Source organism: Polyodon spathula, chromosome 16 (genome assembly GCF_017654505.1).
Source record: "Polyodon spathula isolate WHYD16114869_AA chromosome 16, ASM1765450v1, whole genome shotgun sequence".
Classification (NCBI taxonomy): Eukaryota; Metazoa; Chordata; class Actinopteri; order Acipenseriformes; family Polyodontidae; genus Polyodon; species Polyodon spathula.
In genome coordinates this window covers 4,277,831-4,295,025 of record NC_054549.1, presented here as the reverse complement: position 1 = coordinate 4,295,025, position 17,195 = coordinate 4,277,831, and the positions used below count along the sequence as shown (strand labels likewise).

The following is a 17,195-nucleotide window of genomic DNA, read 5'->3' as shown; positions in this document are numbered from 1 at the left end:
ATCCTGACCCGCCAAACCCACTCATTTATGAAAATAAATGAATAAATAACAGACCATTGCATATGTATATGTATATCCCACATACATATACATATACAATGGTCTGTTATTTATTCATTTATTTTCAACAGTTTAACAAACGGGATCCAGACAGAATTTTTACGTTTTATCAAGTAGGCACCAAAAGAGTAAAGCAAATCTTGCTTCAACCATGTAACAAAAACATTTCAACTCCCCTTGCTACTATAATAATCATTACTGCCATATAAGGAGCATACATTGTTTACTCAAACTCCACAAAACAAAGAAACACAGCCTACTCAATCAGCAAAACTGCTAGCAAATGATTGCGCAATTGTTACTCATTTTTAAACAAATGTATCCCAAATGTCTGACTTGTTATGTTTCCTCTTTGACTTTTTTTTTTTTCTCATCAAAAATTCCCGTTGCAGGGCTCTAGCTTAGAACCACTGACCTTTCAAACCCACAATCTTCTAAACTCCAGCCAAGCCCTTTTTCTACCCCACTATTTTTCATTGAGGCCGAACACTGAAAATTACACACCTTATCCCTCCCCCTACATCCTCATAATCATGGCTTGCTCCTCACCTTGTTTGCGGAGCACAGACTCGAAGAAGTCATGCCGGGTGAACTGCGGTTCGACCTGGTTAGAGATGCCGTTGTGTGATGGGGAGCGGGAGGAGGAAGGGCTGAGGTCTGTGCCAGGGGCCTTGCGGGGCCCCAGCTTGCTGGTGTTGAGGGAGTAGAGCCGGATGTCCTTCACTTCTACCTGCAGCTTCGCCCTCTCCGAACTGCCCTGCCCGGCCACAAAGTTTTGGATGGAGATGCTCCCTAGGTGTCCCACCAACAGCTCAGGGCTGCCAGGCTTTCTGGGGATAGAGACCACCGGAGAGTCTATGTTGACGTTCAGGATGAGCTTGACCATGAGCTCCTCAATGCTCGGCTCTTCCTCCATGCTCGGCTCTTCCTCCAGGGCATCCTCTTCAAAGAGTAAACCCCCTCGGCTCTTCCTGGAAGGGGTCTCAAAGATGGAGACCATTTCGCTGTACTCTGCTGTCTTTGTGACCAGCACGGTGGACACCTTGCTAGCTGCGCTCTTCAGCATGGAGCGGAAGTTGTCCTCCACTTCATTGGCTGAGAGGCTCAGATCTTTGAGGAATCTTGCCGAGTGGTTGTAATGCAGCGAGGCCATCTGAAGCTGTAGGGAGCACTCCTCCTGGGTCTTCTTAAGGAAATGAAAACTCAGAGCTTCTAGGGGTGTCCCTACAGCATTCTCCATGAAATCCAGCCCCCTGAATGGGGAAACATCTTCCAGATTCCCGATGCTGACTACAAACTGGCTTCGGCAGCCTTCTTGGGCAAGGTCGACCAGCTGCAGACATCCAAGGGAGCCATTGACCTCCAGCCGACTGCCCATAGAAACATTTACCTTTGTGCCACTCATACTTGCCGTGGCAATCTTAATGCACTTTTTTTCAGACCCCAAGAAAGGGCCAGAAGCCACTGTACGCAACAGAAGAACATTCAGCCGGTGGATCTCCACGGTCACCTCTGTGTTCTGGTCATAGGTGGACTGGAAGGTTTCCTGATTGGAAGCATCCACGATTTGGTCATGTGCAGTCTGTCGCACTTGGAGTGGAGAAATCTGGTCTTCCTTCTCCTTGGGAAAAGACTTCTGGAGGAACTTAAGCAGCTCCACTATCGTCTCAGGGTTGAGGATAATGTCAAGGTTGTTGACCTGCATGGAGGTAACCTGCAGGGAGCTGTCCAAGTTCATTGAAGGGCAATCTGAGCTAACAAACTGGTACTCCAGCTTGATGAGGGCCTCCTCATTCTTGAATGCTGTGGAGATGGAAGGCATCTTATCAGAGGCTGACCTAGAAGGAGATTCGTCATGCAGGGTAAAAGTCTTAGTCGGTTGCGAGTTGGGGGAAACTGGGGACTGTGGGCGGCTGTCCCGGAGGCTGCCAGTGGGCACGTCAAAACTGAGGTGCTTGTGAGAAGCCACCAGGAGGTCAAAGTCTGTGCCGTAGGTCTGTAGAGTGTCCACCAGCAGAAGACCATGGACAGTGAGGGACACTTCAGCATCATAGGGTCGCTTGACAAAGTGGGCATTTGTGCCATAGACTTTAAGGACAGAGATGTAGCGCCCACCACTCTCCACCCCCAGCTGGACATAATTGATATTGAACTCAGCCAGTAGGAGTCTGGATTCCACTAGGACTTCTCTGGTGTGCTGCTCAAGGGTCATCACACTCTGGGTCAGGTTCATGGCAGAACCTTGCAGCCTCCACTGGCTGTCATCTTTCAGGAAGATCTTCTCATGACGCAAAGTCGAGGAGTCGGCCAATTTGGACTTTTCACGCACTTCTTTCTCCCCTGCATCTGCTTGCTCCATGTCGGGGTTATCCAGTTGGGCCAGGCAGTTCCGCAAAGCTGTCAATTTATCCTCATTGATATGGACCTTGAGGTCTGGTAGAGTTCCTGAGAGCACAGCCCCAGGGAGCTGAGGGTCAGAGGTGTAACGCAGCCGCTGCTCCAGCTGGAGAAGGACGTTGAACCTCTCCACCACGTGCGTGGGCCCCACCTCGCTCTCCTGAAGGTTCTTCCAGTTGTCCTTGTGTCGGCCCACCATGATCTGAAGGTCTAGGAATGACAGGGAATACTTCTCGTACAGTTTCCTGCTGTAGTAAAGTCCTCCCTCGCTTCCCGACAGGCTTGACAGATCAAGGCACTTCCCCTGACCCTTGACCTCGGCCTCGAGTTCGGGGGGTGGAGACCCAGGTGGCGTTGCTAAGGGGGTTGCATATTCGTCATCACTAAGTTCCTCTCCCTCCACATGTGTGTCCCTGGACTTTACTTTAGAGTCTTCTGTTGAGGAAAGGAAGAAATTCATTCAGAATCAACCAGGAACAAAGTAGTGGTTCTACTGTTTAAATTAGCATTAAAAGGGTGATATCTAAAACATATTTATTGCTGTGCAGTGGAAGTAGCACATGTTGTAGCAAACATGCATTTTCAATAAAAACTAAATCTTGTACCACACTAGGTTAAAGAAAGATCTCAGTTCATATGGCTTGCCTTTAGGTAGTTTTACCACTTCGTCAAATCATCATTTCCTGTCATTAGAAATCCAGCTGCTTTTCCCTTATGGTCCTTAGTCAGTGAACATACTTTGACCAAGGACCATATACAATGACTATATAATAGGACTACCTGAAAGGTAAGCCATGCAAACTGAGAGCTTACAAAACTAATGGAAGTGTATACCATGTAAGATTTCTGGAATAATAACACTATTTATTGAACTGCTTCAGGTGGGTTCCTACTTATGAACCCTACCGTAAATTAACTTTTGAACGTTCCACTTGTACATATGTTATATATACTGCATATGCACCCCATATTAGGATTTATTCTGCTACCTTGGGAATTTGTGAGGAGAATGCGCCCCAGATCCACCACTACCAACACAGGGTCAGGGGACTGGAAATCATCTGGGAAGACAACCTGGGGGGCGCAGATATCCAGCTTCATGGTCCAGCGCTTACTGTTCTCCTGCACACCCACACACAGAGAGGGCTTAGTTAGTAGGATATGCATGGTACACTGGGGTGGGGAATGGTATCAAGGTACCAAGACTGTCAAGGCATGAGCTCTAGAGATTGTTAGGACCAAGAGACCTGGGATGGACCCTAAAAGATGACCTGCTTAAACAGTCTGAATTTTTTCATGGTCAAACTGGGTTATATCCACAATCATTCCTGCTCAGTTGTGATCTGTTTAATTCTTTCAATGGTTTATCTATGGATTATGCACACTATAAAGTCTATGGATGTCCATAAGTTACCAGGAAGGACAATAGTCAATGGGCTTGTCATGAATTACAATATTTTTCAATGATCCTTAAATATGGTATTGAGACAGCTGGTAGACATGTACAGAAGTTATATACAACGATCTGTGTGGTCTTGGTTGACCAGAAAGAATAGGGGAAGTTTCCAGGGAGGAAACTCCAGTGAAGTTGCTGACTTACAATGAACTCTCCCACCAGTAACTGGTCGAGGGTCTGCCGGATCTCAGTCTTGGTCTGCATCTTCAGCTTGTTGTACTGCCTCCTGGCCGTCTCTGCTACCCGCAGCTCCAACTCAGACTGGTAGCCAAACCCTGGGGAGACACGGGCCATCAGTCCTGATTTCTTGACACAACAGTGCCTCACAGGACAACTAAAGACGAGTCAACTCATCTGTAACAGCAATGTTTAAGCAGGCGCAATATCTTCTTAATGGGATGATATGTTTGTACCGTTGGGCATAGTTACTAGAAAGTAGGAGCGTTCCCGTAGAGGGACTGGAAACAGATCTCTAGATAACTATGAAGGCAAGTTAATTCAGCTAAAGAGTGCTTAGTAGGTACCTGTGGTGTGCACCTTGCCCTTGTAGAAGAAGTCTGTCACCTTCTTGATGGCCTGCTGGTTGTAGATGATGTTCAGTGGGCTGGTGCTGACCTCTAGTCGTCTCTCAAAGTCGCTGTGCGAGGGATTCCTCTCGTAAATCATCTCGAACACAGGGGGCTGCGTGCTCTCTGAGCTCGGGCCTGGGGGGGCAGAAAGACACTTAGAAACTGAAGAGAAGGCACTGAAGAGAACTACAAAGGCTTTAAGTTAATTTTGTGAGGCTGACATTAGTCTACCAATTTCTAGCTCATATGTGACAACCCAGCTTTAAATGAATTGCAAAAAATGCACATACCTTTCCCTTTGAGATCTGTTACATTTTTCAGTAATGAGAACTAAGAGAAAACGCTTAACCAGCACTGCAGACGAAACCGTAGACAATTCTAGTGGGTTGATAAACAATTTCTTGGACGGATATTTTTACACTGGCGGTTACCTGGGTTTTCAGGTAACCATGCCTATCGCTACATTAGACCCCAAAACTCCATCCTAACACAGACCCAGCACTAGACTTGATAAATGTCTTACCTGTGTATTGGGTCTCCGAACCACTACTTTGACCAAAAGGTTGGCCAATGCTCTGCAAAGAAATCATTTAGAGAATGGTTATTACTGTGTTTTCTACAATCAACAAATCAGTGTTACGTTATCACTAACAAATAAAACACATTAAAAACGGAAACTAATTTGCAAACCCACACATCATACTTCATAGTCAGGTTCGCAGATGCTATAGTTTTAAACCCATTGCCTTTTGAATCAATTAAGTTGCTTCTACAGGGTTTGCAGAAGCTTTTGGTGTGAGATGATTACTTGTCCCTGCTCCAGTTAATGTAGAATGGGCATATAATTTCTATAAGGGATTGAGCAGCTAATTCAGTCATGCATCCCTATACCAGAGCTCAAACTGCTCAGTGTCTGCCCTAGCTGAGGCACTGTCACACACCTACCGGTTTGGGGGAGACAAGGACAGGGAAGATGGTTCCTTGGGTGGTGAGGTCCCGCATGAAAAGCCCCCCCAACTGAACAGAGAGCAGAGAGGAGTCAGTGCGAGGGAGGGACTCCACTCCGATCTTCACCCCTGCAAAAACACACACTCAATATTCAGACAACATTCCCGACATTTTAATAACCACAGGTATATCCAGTATATTAGTCACTTTTTTGTGGCCCTCGTTCCGCATAAAGTATTTACCTTGTTTGATTATTGAATTGATGCAATGATTAATTTGCCAATTTTTGCTAATATAATTAGTTTTATTGTATTCAAGTCAAGTGAAACTTGCATTTAGTTAACTTGTTTTAACTTGTTTAGATGCATTTATTTTACTTATTTTTAATACTGGCTGAATGTTTGTTTTTTTATTTTAAATTAATATTATTTTAGGAATTTAAATTAGTCAATTGACTATATTAGGAACTTTTTATTACTCAATTAAACCATGCAGAATTGATATGAAATCTGTCAGAATAATTGTTGTTGCCACAAAATACCTGAAGTCTCTTGAACTTCTAAACAGGTCAGCTGCTCAAATTAGTTCCAGTTATGCAACATTTCTTTGGAGGGAGGTACCTGAGAACTCGAGCTGTATGACACCGGTCTCCCGCGGCAATGCACTCTTCCCGTCCTGGTGCAACAGTGTGACCGCACCCTTCTCAAGCAGGAAGTCGAGCCGAGCGAAGACGCGGTCACGCCGAGTGAAGCTGTTCAGAGTCTGAGAGTCCTCCAGGGGGTCAAAGAGGTCATCTGCACCTGCCAAAGAGACAGAAGCAAGAAGAACCACCATCACAGCCTGTTCTACCCTCACCATTGCATTTTGCACTGCAAACAGGGAGCCAGTTACATACAACCGTCCGTATAAAGTTGTGATAGCTACAAAAAGGGTCAAGGATCATCTCAATATGGAAGGGTCATTCCTACTCAAGGACGCTTGCCCCCTTACGCCAATTTAAATATTTTTTTCTTGGAAAGCCTTTGAAACACAGTCATTTTTACTACTAACATATGTGGTTTATGTATCAATAAACTGCGAATGAAAGAAATAGCTCCCCGGAATACAGTCCACATGAGTTGGAATTACACCAACCATAGAAAGTTAACCAAGACACAACTGGGACTAATATGGCCACTCATAATATAAGTGAGTGAGCCAGGTTAGTCTCATCTGTGTTGCAGGCTAGGACAGCATGATAGTTTAAGCGTTTATACAAAAGGCTTACAAGTTTTATACATTGTGTGGATTTCTATTAAATCTTCTATCAAGTACATAAAAACTATAAAGTACATGTATCGAAGCAACTAATGATCATGTAAACAATTAAGAATACTGACTTCTCAGAAGTCCACATGAAAAAAAAGTTGTTAAATCTGCTATGGGGCATACATTTCTGTCTTTTAATACCTTTGTACGATAATCCACAAAACATTCATCTACCTGAAAACAAGTGCTTTGCCTGATTTAATTGATTAAGCAACAATTTCCAGCTTTACAGAAGAGCAAATTCTTACCCAGCAGATCTTCAGGGTTCCAGGACTCTGCCCCAGGGATCATGCCCTCCGTTGGAACACTGCCACCCTCCCCGCTTTGCTGCGGGTTCTCTGAGACTCCATACCAGCCGCCCCATCCCGGGAACCAGGACTGCAGGTACTGGATCATCCCTGTGCTGCCACTCTTCGGGAGCGAGCTAGAAGGCAAGGTGCAGGCTGGCTCCGACATGGGCTCCCTCAGGCTCTGTAACACACAGAAATGAGGCTGGGTCACAAACACTGCTTATATGTATGCCTCGGTTGGGTTTGCACATTTTTTATTTAATGACAGCGATGAAGACATTAGCCCAAACGCTTGTCTTCTTGGATATGCGTGCTGCTCACCTCTGCCAGCTCCTCCTGCTTGTTTAATCGCTCGTGGACGATCTCTCGCAGGATCTTCAACTCCTCCAGACTCTGCTCATCCTCCACACGCTCCATCTCCTCCTGAAATGCAAGGCGGCAGCGGAGTAACTTGACAGTTTGCTTTTTTAAGTTATAAGGCACTGGCTAAAAACGGTTGCTTGCATGACCTAGGGGTTCATTTGATCAACCTATACCCTGCTGGCAAAAGCCAAAGCTTTTTACAGCACAAGAAAATCCAACTGCACTGGCCACTTATTTGGGGTAATCCCTGGATAACAAGTGTAGGTAGTTGATGCAATCCACTGTGATTTCCAGAACACTATAATGCTGTAAAAGAATCCAGCTATGAGTTACCATGACAGGGTATAGGCTGATCAAAGACCCCTAGTTGTAGGGTACTGCATGTCATTGTTGTGACTATGTCCACTTTCAACTAAAATACTGCATGATCATGTGACTAACACCTGCTTTAGTAATACCCCATGTGATAGGTCCACCCTCCCCCATGTGCCTGACGTCTCACCTCTTCCTCTAGGCTCAGTATCCCCCCCTTCAGTCTCTGGAAATATAGGTTGGTGTAGAGTAAGGCATCGCGTGCCCGTTGCAGAGCAAATGTCCAGTTCCTGCGGTGCTGCTGCTCCTGAATCTCCCACAGGTTGGCGTTTATGGCAAACATCCACCACTCCCGGCAGCTGCAAGAAGGCGGGCAGTAATTGAAGGGTTACAGAACAGGAGTCAGACCTATTTTACTGTGCAGCCTATTTTACAATAACTTACAAGACAACAAAAGAAGACGATGAAAAAAAGAAACTGACTGTACAGCTGTAGTATTACTAATTTTCAAGAGATTTGTTTAACTAGACCAGTTGTATTGATCTGGATTGGGACATTGGTTTAACATTATAAGGGTGATACCTAATGCTTATGCCATATGAACACACACTGTTAACACAGAAGAAATGGCCTCACTTTTTGGTCACTGGGACTTTTGGTCTCCACTTCCTGAAGAGCAGTTCCCTCTCTCTCCGATCCAACTCCTTCAGGAATGCCATGATCTGCTGGTATTGCACCTGGGGACAGGAGAACAGACATCAGCCACAGACTCAAACCCCAGCTTATTCTTTGTTATCGATACCATTTATGACTATTTACTACAAGGGGTGTAAATATACACTATGAGCATGATACAATACGGAACGTGACATGCACGTTATGTATCAAAACACTTAAGGTCCTGATGGGCAGTTTTGTATGACTTGTAACAACATCAAGTGATTTTTTTTGTGTTAAAAGACTAAACGTAAATGATATGCATGCATACAAAATATAAATCTCATTTATCTCCCATTTGGTATCTTACAAGTAGCTATGTGGTGCTTTTGGTCATGTACCATAGCCCTCTATTGCGATAGGATGTGTCATGTGAATAAAGTACCCCATTTCTTACAGTGAATCCAGTGTATTGAAAGTGCATGGTCTCATTGGCTCACTGACCTGGGACAGTTTGAGGGAGATGGACTCCAGCTGGACCTGTCCCTCAATGCGAGGGGTGCTCCGGGCGCGCAGGGGCTCTTTGGAGATGTTCCGACGAAGCAGGGCTGAGGCACACACTGGCTCCAGGATGTACTGGTGCTCCCGGCTTTGCATGCAGAGGGCCATTGCCTCCTGGGGACAAAAGAGAGGGAGAGAGAAACTGCTGCTGAGTCTTGTAGATCCACTCTCATCGTCATTCTCCTGCACCTTCATTTCTATTGCATGTGCTTTACTGATTTCCATGCTTTCTAACTGCTTACTGCCAACTAAAATTTGCTTCAGAAAAGGTTATTGCCTATGGGCTTCAGCTTACAGCTCACCACTAATATGCTTCCCCACACAATGACAGTCTCCCTTTAAAACTGATCTGGGTAATGCCTCAGAACACACTTAATAATGCAGATGATGGCATAGCTTCTGTTTAATTTCATAAATATTTTGGATGCTTAAGATTAAACGCTTGAAGTTTAACATTTTTGCAATGGTTGTAGTAAATAACCATCATAGGAAACTCTTCATCACGTTTTATAAATGACTGCATCATGTATTGTGTATAAGACTATGCGAACAGCATGTAACTGCACATGGAAAAGACTGAAGAAATACGAAATACATTGGTCTACATTGAACACTTACTACTAAGTAAACACTAAGGTAACACATATTTGGCTGGCATATTTCTGGGTTAAACTCTAAACTATGAATACCTCTAATACAGAAGCACCTGCCAACTGAGCAACTATTAGCGGCATCCAAGTCTGCTAGATCCACTCCTGCCTATCAGAACTAAAACTGACTTGCATCTTTTACAGGTCAAGGATTCATTCTGCATAACAATCAATCAATTCATGTAAGGTGTAGCCCATATAAGATGCGTTCTACCATCTGTATGCCTGCAACACAGTGCTCTATTTGAAAGTACAGTGAAGTGGTTTGCTCGTCTCGTAAATCTGGAGTGATTCCAGTCAGATATCACAGGAGTTCATAAGAATAAACTCGCATCACAAGGCACACTGTCACGCTTTGCTTAACCGAAACACGAGTTTATAGTAATCTGACATTCAGAACATACAAATGGGGTCCTGTTGAAGTGATGGACTGGAAGACAGATAGGCTGTTCTGTTAATTAATCTATGAGGAATTCCCTGTCAACGCTCTTAATCTGGAAATAACATGAAGCTGGACGGCGGACCCAACTGCAAAATCAAAACTACTGCAGTAGTTTATGAGAATGTCACAGAAGTAAGGAGTTACATCAAATGATATCCTTGCTCTTCCTTGGTCAATTCAATGCATTCTTTCCTGTCAGTAACCAACCAGATGCATTCCCTAATGACCTTCACGCTTCACAGGCTGCGACATCCTTGGACTCAGATGAAAGTAAGGTATGTAAACGGAATCCTTTCTTTGGCTCTGTCTGGGAGTAAAGGCAGCACCCCACCTGGATCTCTGCAGGGGGAAGGTCCCCCAGCATACTGCATTCCACATCCCAGTACACACTGAACTCCTCGATCTCCAACTGCTTCTGTCGCTGCAGCTTCTGTGCCTAGAGCAGGACAGAGCGGAGAGATAAAGCAAGAGGGAGAGATGGGGCAAAGGAAACAAAGGAATATATCTTTTTTACTGTGGTATAGAGCTTTTCTCTGAATTTAGGAGCTGCTCTTCAGTTCTGGTCACCTGACAGACATTGTGTCTTTATATCAGTAACCGTCAGTACCCCCTAATACACCGCTACTGTATATATTTCTAGCAACTCAAAAGGAACCGTGATCTACTCTATTTTACATATGTCTACAACAGACAACTAGAACTGAAAAGCAGCTTCTGATGTTACATATAGAACTTGCTCTGTGCTCACCGGCTCTTTGGTGGCGTTCTGTGCCGACACACGCTTGATGCACACCCCAAACGCAAACGGCTTCTCAGGGTTAGAGATGCTATCTTCGAAGCGCAGGTGCAGATCCTGAATCTTCAACTGGGAAGAGAACAAGCACAGGAGACGGTTACAGGCCTTCCTGGGAGGTAAAAGGCGCTGGCCTGGAGTGTTGTCCTGGTTATTGGTCATTGTATTAGCTACATTTCTCTCCTGTTTCTTTTCATTTTAATACTCTCAAATGTTAGTCAAGTTTTAAACAGTATATCTGAACTACACTCTAATGGAGACAAAGAACATAGCTACAAACCAAATATAAAGAAAGTATCTCAGCGAGTGCTATATCTATCAAGCAAGACAGCAACATGGTCACCATACTAGGTCAGAGATAAAGCAATACATTGAGCAAGCAGGGTTCATTATAGCCAGAGATCGGAGGCAATGGCAGTGTAGCTGAGTCGGCTTATTGCCACAAAGAGTCCATTTTTCTTTTAAAATCTCCAATACAGTCAAACATGACTGAGGATCACAGAATACTATTGTGTACTGAATAAGGAGCCAAGATTCAAGCTTTGGGCATTTATCATCCAGAAAACCACAGGACCTCAGTTTGGGCAGTCACTCACCTCAATGTTCTCCACAATCCTTGTCACCATGGAAGCGGTGACAGAGTACCAGTAGGACTCTCCCTTCTGCTGGCATTCACTCTGAAAAAACACAGCAAGGAAAATGATAAACCCTCAGAATTTAGACAGACCCCATCTCCATCTCCCTTTCCCTCACCACTCACCTTCCACTTGTCCTCAAGTGCTTTGAGCAGCTCCCTCTTCCTCTCTCTCTCGCCCTTCTTTTCTGCCTCCTCATCGAACTCCTGAAGGCGGGCTGGCCCTCCGATCAGGTGCAGCTGGGAGATGGAGATGAGCCAGGGGTCACTTTGGGGCCGGTAGAAGGGGATCTGAAGGGTGATCTTTCCAATGAACCCTGCAGGGCACCACACACCAAAACAGACATTCAAACTGGACCTGCCTATGTGGCCTAGTCGGTTAGCAGCAGTCCATCCTTTCATGGGTGTCAGCCAGGAGCAGTTAAAGCTGGCCCAGTTGCATTCATTTATATCTGCCCTCAATCACTCTAGGTATAACCTTCAGAAATTATGATATTAAAGTGGTTACATATAATGAAATAATTCACTAAATGGCTTTTGTTATGACCTTCAAGTCGCTACGCTAGTGTCACAATCTGAAAGAAACACACTATAGGAAACATTTATTTTACTTTCAGGCACTACTGTACTTCCTAGGAAATTTTACCCAGAGAGTGATCAAGTTGTTTCCTCTAAAGATCGGTATGTTTTGACCCCAAAGACACTGCTGAGGTGCAATTACCTGGGGCATTTTGACAACCTCAAAGTAAGACTAGCAAGCAAGAAGCCTGCATGAGTATTGAGTAAGTTGTTGTTTTTTTTTAACATTTGAAGTGCATTCCTATAAATAATCCTATATTACCACATTGCAAGTGACCTGGTCAGATCTTTCTGACCCTGAATGAAAGTGAAGGTGAGGAGTTCTATTTTTAGGAATAGCAATGCATTTTAGTGCAACAAATTCTTAACAGCATTACTAGAACTCAGTCAATCCTTGACATCAGGCTTGCCTTATAGATTAAAGGGAAGAAAGGCAAAACAATTAGGGCTTCAACCGGCTAGGAAGCAATGCCACTGAACAAGGATTTTTTCTGTAAGGTAGCTGGACCCACCTGCTTTGACCTCGAAGGGTAGGTCAAACTCCCGAAGGGCATCCTGGCGCAAGGGCAGATTCTCCAGCTCCACCGCACCTTAAGACAGAAAGATAAATATTAAACACGGTGGCTCAAAACTGGCCTACTAACAAGCAAGTCACTAATTAACATATCACAATGCTGTAAACAAAAACTAGTTTAACCGGAAGAATCTCCCCAGTGTCCGCTTGCCAATTATTATGCTCACAGATCTATTAGTGGGTTTCCGTAGAACAAACTAGCATCTAACAACTGGCACTAGAGCTCACGCACATAACAAGTGCAATCAGTATCACACAAACCACAACATGACTTACATCAATAGTATGTAATTAGAGACCAGAAAGCAACAGCAGCTTTTAATTCTAGTCTACTGTGTTGTACTTAAATGGATCAGGCTGATAAGAGTTGCTAGTGGTAAGCATTCCTTTAACAAAGCAAGTAAACAAACAAGTACATGACTGTTGGTAGATCAGTACCTTTGAGCAGTGCGATGGAGAGCTGATCGGTGTTGAGGTTGCTAACATACTTTCCCAGGTAGGTGTTGAGCACCCAGGCGGCCAGACCCTCCAACATTGTGAGGGAAGAGGGGGTCAGAGGGGACAAGGGGAGGGGTTTAAGGGAAGGAGGGTGGGTGGTCTCTAGGACTCAGCGGCCTCTCTCTGCCTCACTTTCAGGAATCTGGGGGGAGAAAGAGACACAGAGTAGAAATAGGGGTCACATCAAAACATCAGCCAGTTTCACATTTAAATATAGAACCAATGATTACTTCATACTAATATAATTCTTGGGTGAATGTTTACTCCATTCTCTCATAGTTTACCTTCCCAAACATGTATCCATTATAGAGTGCTGCAGAGATAAGAAAGTTAACATGTAACAATTACACATGCAGTGTGACTGAAAGGGGTATGGCATTCATATCCCTCACTCCATCTACCAACCTCTTAGACATACAAACTACTAATGATTTTAGTCATACTTCAGTCCAACATATACTGCATTACTGTTACTTATCTATTTATCTATCTATATATATATATATATATCTATATATATATATATATATATATATATATATATCAGGACAATGTAGAGTGTGTGTGCGTACAGGGGCTGCATGTTGTGTGTGTGCAAGCAGGAGCTGCATTGGGTGTACGTGCATGCAGGGGTTGTGTGTGTGGATGTGTGTGGAGAATTGGGGTGCAGGTTTTGTGCAAAAGACAGGCGTGGGGGAAGCAAGGGCATATAAAGGAGTGCAGGGATAAGGCCAGGACTGGAGACAGCAAGAGCAACAGAGAAGGGTGTGTGTGGGGACAGAAAGGAGAAAAGGTATCAAAGGAAACAAATAACTAATAATTTAAAATAATTGACTTTCATTTTCGACTCCCAGTCCCCTTCCAATCACTTTCTGCTTTTATTTTGTGCTCATTTTAATTATTGTAAATAATAAACGGTTTGAGCCATCATCTATTCACGGTTGCAGTCTCATTTCTGTACCAGGAACCCCCCCCCCCCCCCCCCCCCCCCCACAACACATTTGGTCAGATTATGTTTGTATGCACAGTAACTCAAACGAATTTGTTTTGTTGTGAGCATAAAAATGAGTAGGCTCTCAATCTTTTATTACTAATACATCGATTAAACGTTTAAAAAGTGAGACTAAAAATACATCCAGGGCACCCTGAAAAGAATGTAAACCTGAAAAACAAACACGAGTTTTTTTTTTTTTTTTTTTAAGGGCACGCCTCCTGTTAATTATTTACGATGAGTGCAAAAGGTCATGAAATGTAGCGCGTCTTGCTAAGACAGTCATACATGTAGCAAAACAGGCCATATAACCTTCAACATGTCAATAACTACTACTACGACTACTACTACTAATAATAATAATAATATAATAATAATAATAATAATAATAATAATAATACGCAACAACCAAAAATTCAAACAAAAACATTTTGCACACTCACGTTTCAAGCTGACAAAACCTAAACTGATTAGAACTGACTTAACACAGATGGATTCAAATAAAAACCCAGTTTCATTAACAGCTGACATTAAACATTCACGCAATTTAATAATTAATCACTTACCATCTCTCTCCGTCTCTTTCATCTCTCTCTCTATATGTAGTACAGATTCCTCAACATCTTCTGGGTAGACACTTGAGATAAGCAGTACAGTACATTCAGGTCAGGGTTCCGAGAGAAGAGAAAGTCCCAGAAAAGACGATCCAGACGATTCCGATGTTACATTTACAAAATGTAAAAGACCTGCATGTGTTGGCACGTACAAACAGTGTACAGTTTTTCTAGAAGCCAGACTCGGGCAAGGTTGTCACCAGGTTGCCGAGGAATTGCCAGGTAAAAATGAACAAACTCATACAGCGATGCCCTGTCGTGACTTTATCAATGAACTCTTAAAACAGACTACTTGGTGGTGTCACTGTGTTAAAGCTGGGTTAGTTTAGCCCCGTTAAGCAAATAGCTCTCTCTCTCTCTCTCTCTCTCTCTCTCTCTCTTTAGATGTCAGTATCACGGCCATAAACAAGGATGGTCTCTTCCTGGTATCTCCGAACTTCCAGCACGACTCTTCCTGTCAAAACACCCCCCTCTAAAGCACATGAACAAAACTCCTGCACCGACCAGGCTAGCTCTGGAAACGGCGTTCAGGGACCTCTGTTGTTCGGAGGCCACCACTGCAAAGAAAGGCAGCAACCTTCACCGTCACCGAATCGCATTTTTGATGCAACTCTCCAGTAAGTAATTAAACTGAGAAAGACGCGTCGCGTCTGCATGTCTTTTAAGCTGTGTCAAGAACAAGATTGTCGGTTTGAAAAAAAAATAAATAATTGAATGTCATAGATAATCATAGCCTTACGTCTTTGATGTTACATTTTTTTTAAATTGTGACATCACACTGTAGCAACATAAGGACATTATTATTATTATTATTATTATTATTATTATTATTATTATTATTATTATTATTATTATTGCCCCAAGCGTTGTTTTGCATTTGTGTTTATACTAATTGCAACACAAAAGTATCCATATCTTCAAAAACGATAGGAAATGATAGGAAAGTAAGTCAAACAGGCAAATACTTCAGAAAGTGCCATCATCAGTGCAAACCCCATAACATTCTTACAATCTGTCCATTCTTCACCATACCTGCATATGGCCACAAGGGAGCAGAATATACTAATACCGTAATCATTTGACTTCCTTTTTCACCAAGTGCAGATCCAATTACAGGGCTGCTACCATCATGCAGAAATACTGTATCAGGGAAACGTGTCTTTTTTAACCCTCTTTAGGGTCTGGTTATCTAAAGCCAGTTCATCAGGTCCGGGTCAGTGGAACTGGGTGACTGTGTAGTCTGGTTTCAAGCCTACATCTTAGGGCAGCTAAGAGAACGTGTAACACATTTGATTTTAATTGCTTTTATTTTTAGCTGGTTCTAGGTTCTGAACAGACGTTCTCAATCCCTTTAAAACATGCGACAATATAATCTTTTAACTGACAGCCCCACTACTAAACCTGTAAAGTGAGTTGAAAGGTCACTTTGCCATATGATTGGAATGGAATGAAGAAGGCTCTTCAGTCCAGCACATAGGATTATCCAGACAAGTTCCAAGCCAACTCAAGGAAGATTTATAGAAAACTGATAATAACTCAATATCGGAGATACAGAACCCAGAACACTTGTGAAAACACCAGGGAATAGCAGGGGCATTTAATAAAGACATGTAAAGCATTTGAAGCTACTGTACCTGCTTTTTAAAATGATTGCAGGTTCACAATAATAGGACTATCTTCAGTTGAGAACAGCTTCAAATCGTTTAAACCAAGGACATGAACCAAATTCGCCTGCAGCTTTATAATATTTTAATGGGAACCTGGGTTATATATGAAGAAACCCTAGCAGAACCATTAACAGACCATACCAGCAATGACAACACCATGAATGTGGAACAGTATTACACTGTAGTGGTCTCAATATAGTAACACAGTGTCTTGTAGGGATGTTGCACCATGGTAAAGTAGAGGGTTACCACAAGTGTGTCTATTCATATCAAAATTTGAAACTGCTACCACTGTTATCATTCTATCAATGGCAGACTTTTACTATTGTAGCTGCCCTTGTGTCTCTCTACAGGTCCATTGCATGCCATTGAAGATGAAGGACAAACCGCTCAGATCCCATGCTGATAGCTGTGTTTCATATAATATGCCAAGCAGTACATAGCTTTTAGGCAGCATGGAAAAAACCCTGAAGTAAAGATGTCACAAAACCTGACACCAGCAACACATTAAGATCAAATTTTTGGTGTAAAGCGATACAGCTCCAGAGCCCACAACATATTAAACCAGAGGACGGTCTGCTTCTCCTCTGACCTCCACTTAACTTAATTAACAAACTTGAATTTTAGCTGCCCCTGGCTCTCTCAGTGAAAGTCTTGGAGGGTGCAGAAAGCTCTTAAGGGGATTACAAGTGCTAATAACCAGGGTAAGAGCCTGTAGTGTGTTCCAGCTGCATCTACCTGCATATTGAAACTGGCACATTGATAAGAACATCAATTTGAATTATTTAAACAGCCTGGGAAGTCTTTGGCTGGACTAGACCTATAGGGGTTG

At 43.3% G+C, this 17,195-nt stretch overlaps 1 protein-coding gene across 5 annotated transcripts in view; it reads right to left on the bottom strand.

Moving 5' to 3' along the window:
* Positions 1-15,158, bottom strand: part of LOC121329233 (vacuolar protein sorting-associated protein 13D-like) — a 64,667-nt gene extending 49,509 nt beyond the window's left edge. For 4 of the 5 annotated variants that reach the window (XM_041274716.1, XM_041274715.1, XM_041274720.1 and 1 more), the window contains exons 1-19: positions 14,649-15,158; positions 13,032-13,233; positions 12,532-12,609; positions 11,567-11,757; positions 11,403-11,483; positions 10,762-10,878; positions 10,345-10,449; positions 8,865-9,035; positions 8,340-8,440; positions 7,894-8,062; positions 7,350-7,451; positions 6,987-7,209; positions 6,051-6,230; positions 5,428-5,558; positions 5,006-5,057; positions 4,438-4,617; positions 4,058-4,188; positions 3,447-3,579; positions 610-2,892 (exon numbers count right to left, since the gene is read on the bottom strand). In XM_041274716.1, coding sequence (XP_041130650.1) covers positions 610-2,892; positions 3,447-3,579; positions 4,058-4,188; positions 4,438-4,617; positions 5,006-5,057; positions 5,428-5,558; positions 6,051-6,230; positions 6,987-7,209; positions 7,350-7,451; positions 7,894-8,062; positions 8,340-8,440; positions 8,865-9,035; positions 10,345-10,449; positions 10,762-10,878; positions 11,403-11,483; positions 11,567-11,757; positions 12,532-12,609; positions 13,032-13,128 — 4,525 coding nt within the window. In that variant the 5' untranslated portion in view covers positions 13,129-13,233; positions 14,649-15,158. The remainder of the gene's footprint in view (positions 1-609; positions 2,893-3,446; positions 3,580-4,057; positions 4,189-4,437; positions 4,618-5,005; positions 5,058-5,427; positions 5,559-6,050; positions 6,231-6,986; positions 7,210-7,349; positions 7,452-7,893; positions 8,063-8,339; positions 8,441-8,864; positions 9,036-10,344; positions 10,450-10,761; positions 10,879-11,402; positions 11,484-11,566; positions 11,758-12,531; positions 12,610-13,031; positions 13,234-14,648) is intronic. The other variant, XM_041274717.1, reaches the window with a different exon arrangement.
* Between the last annotated feature and the right edge of the window lie 2,037 nt (positions 15,159-17,195).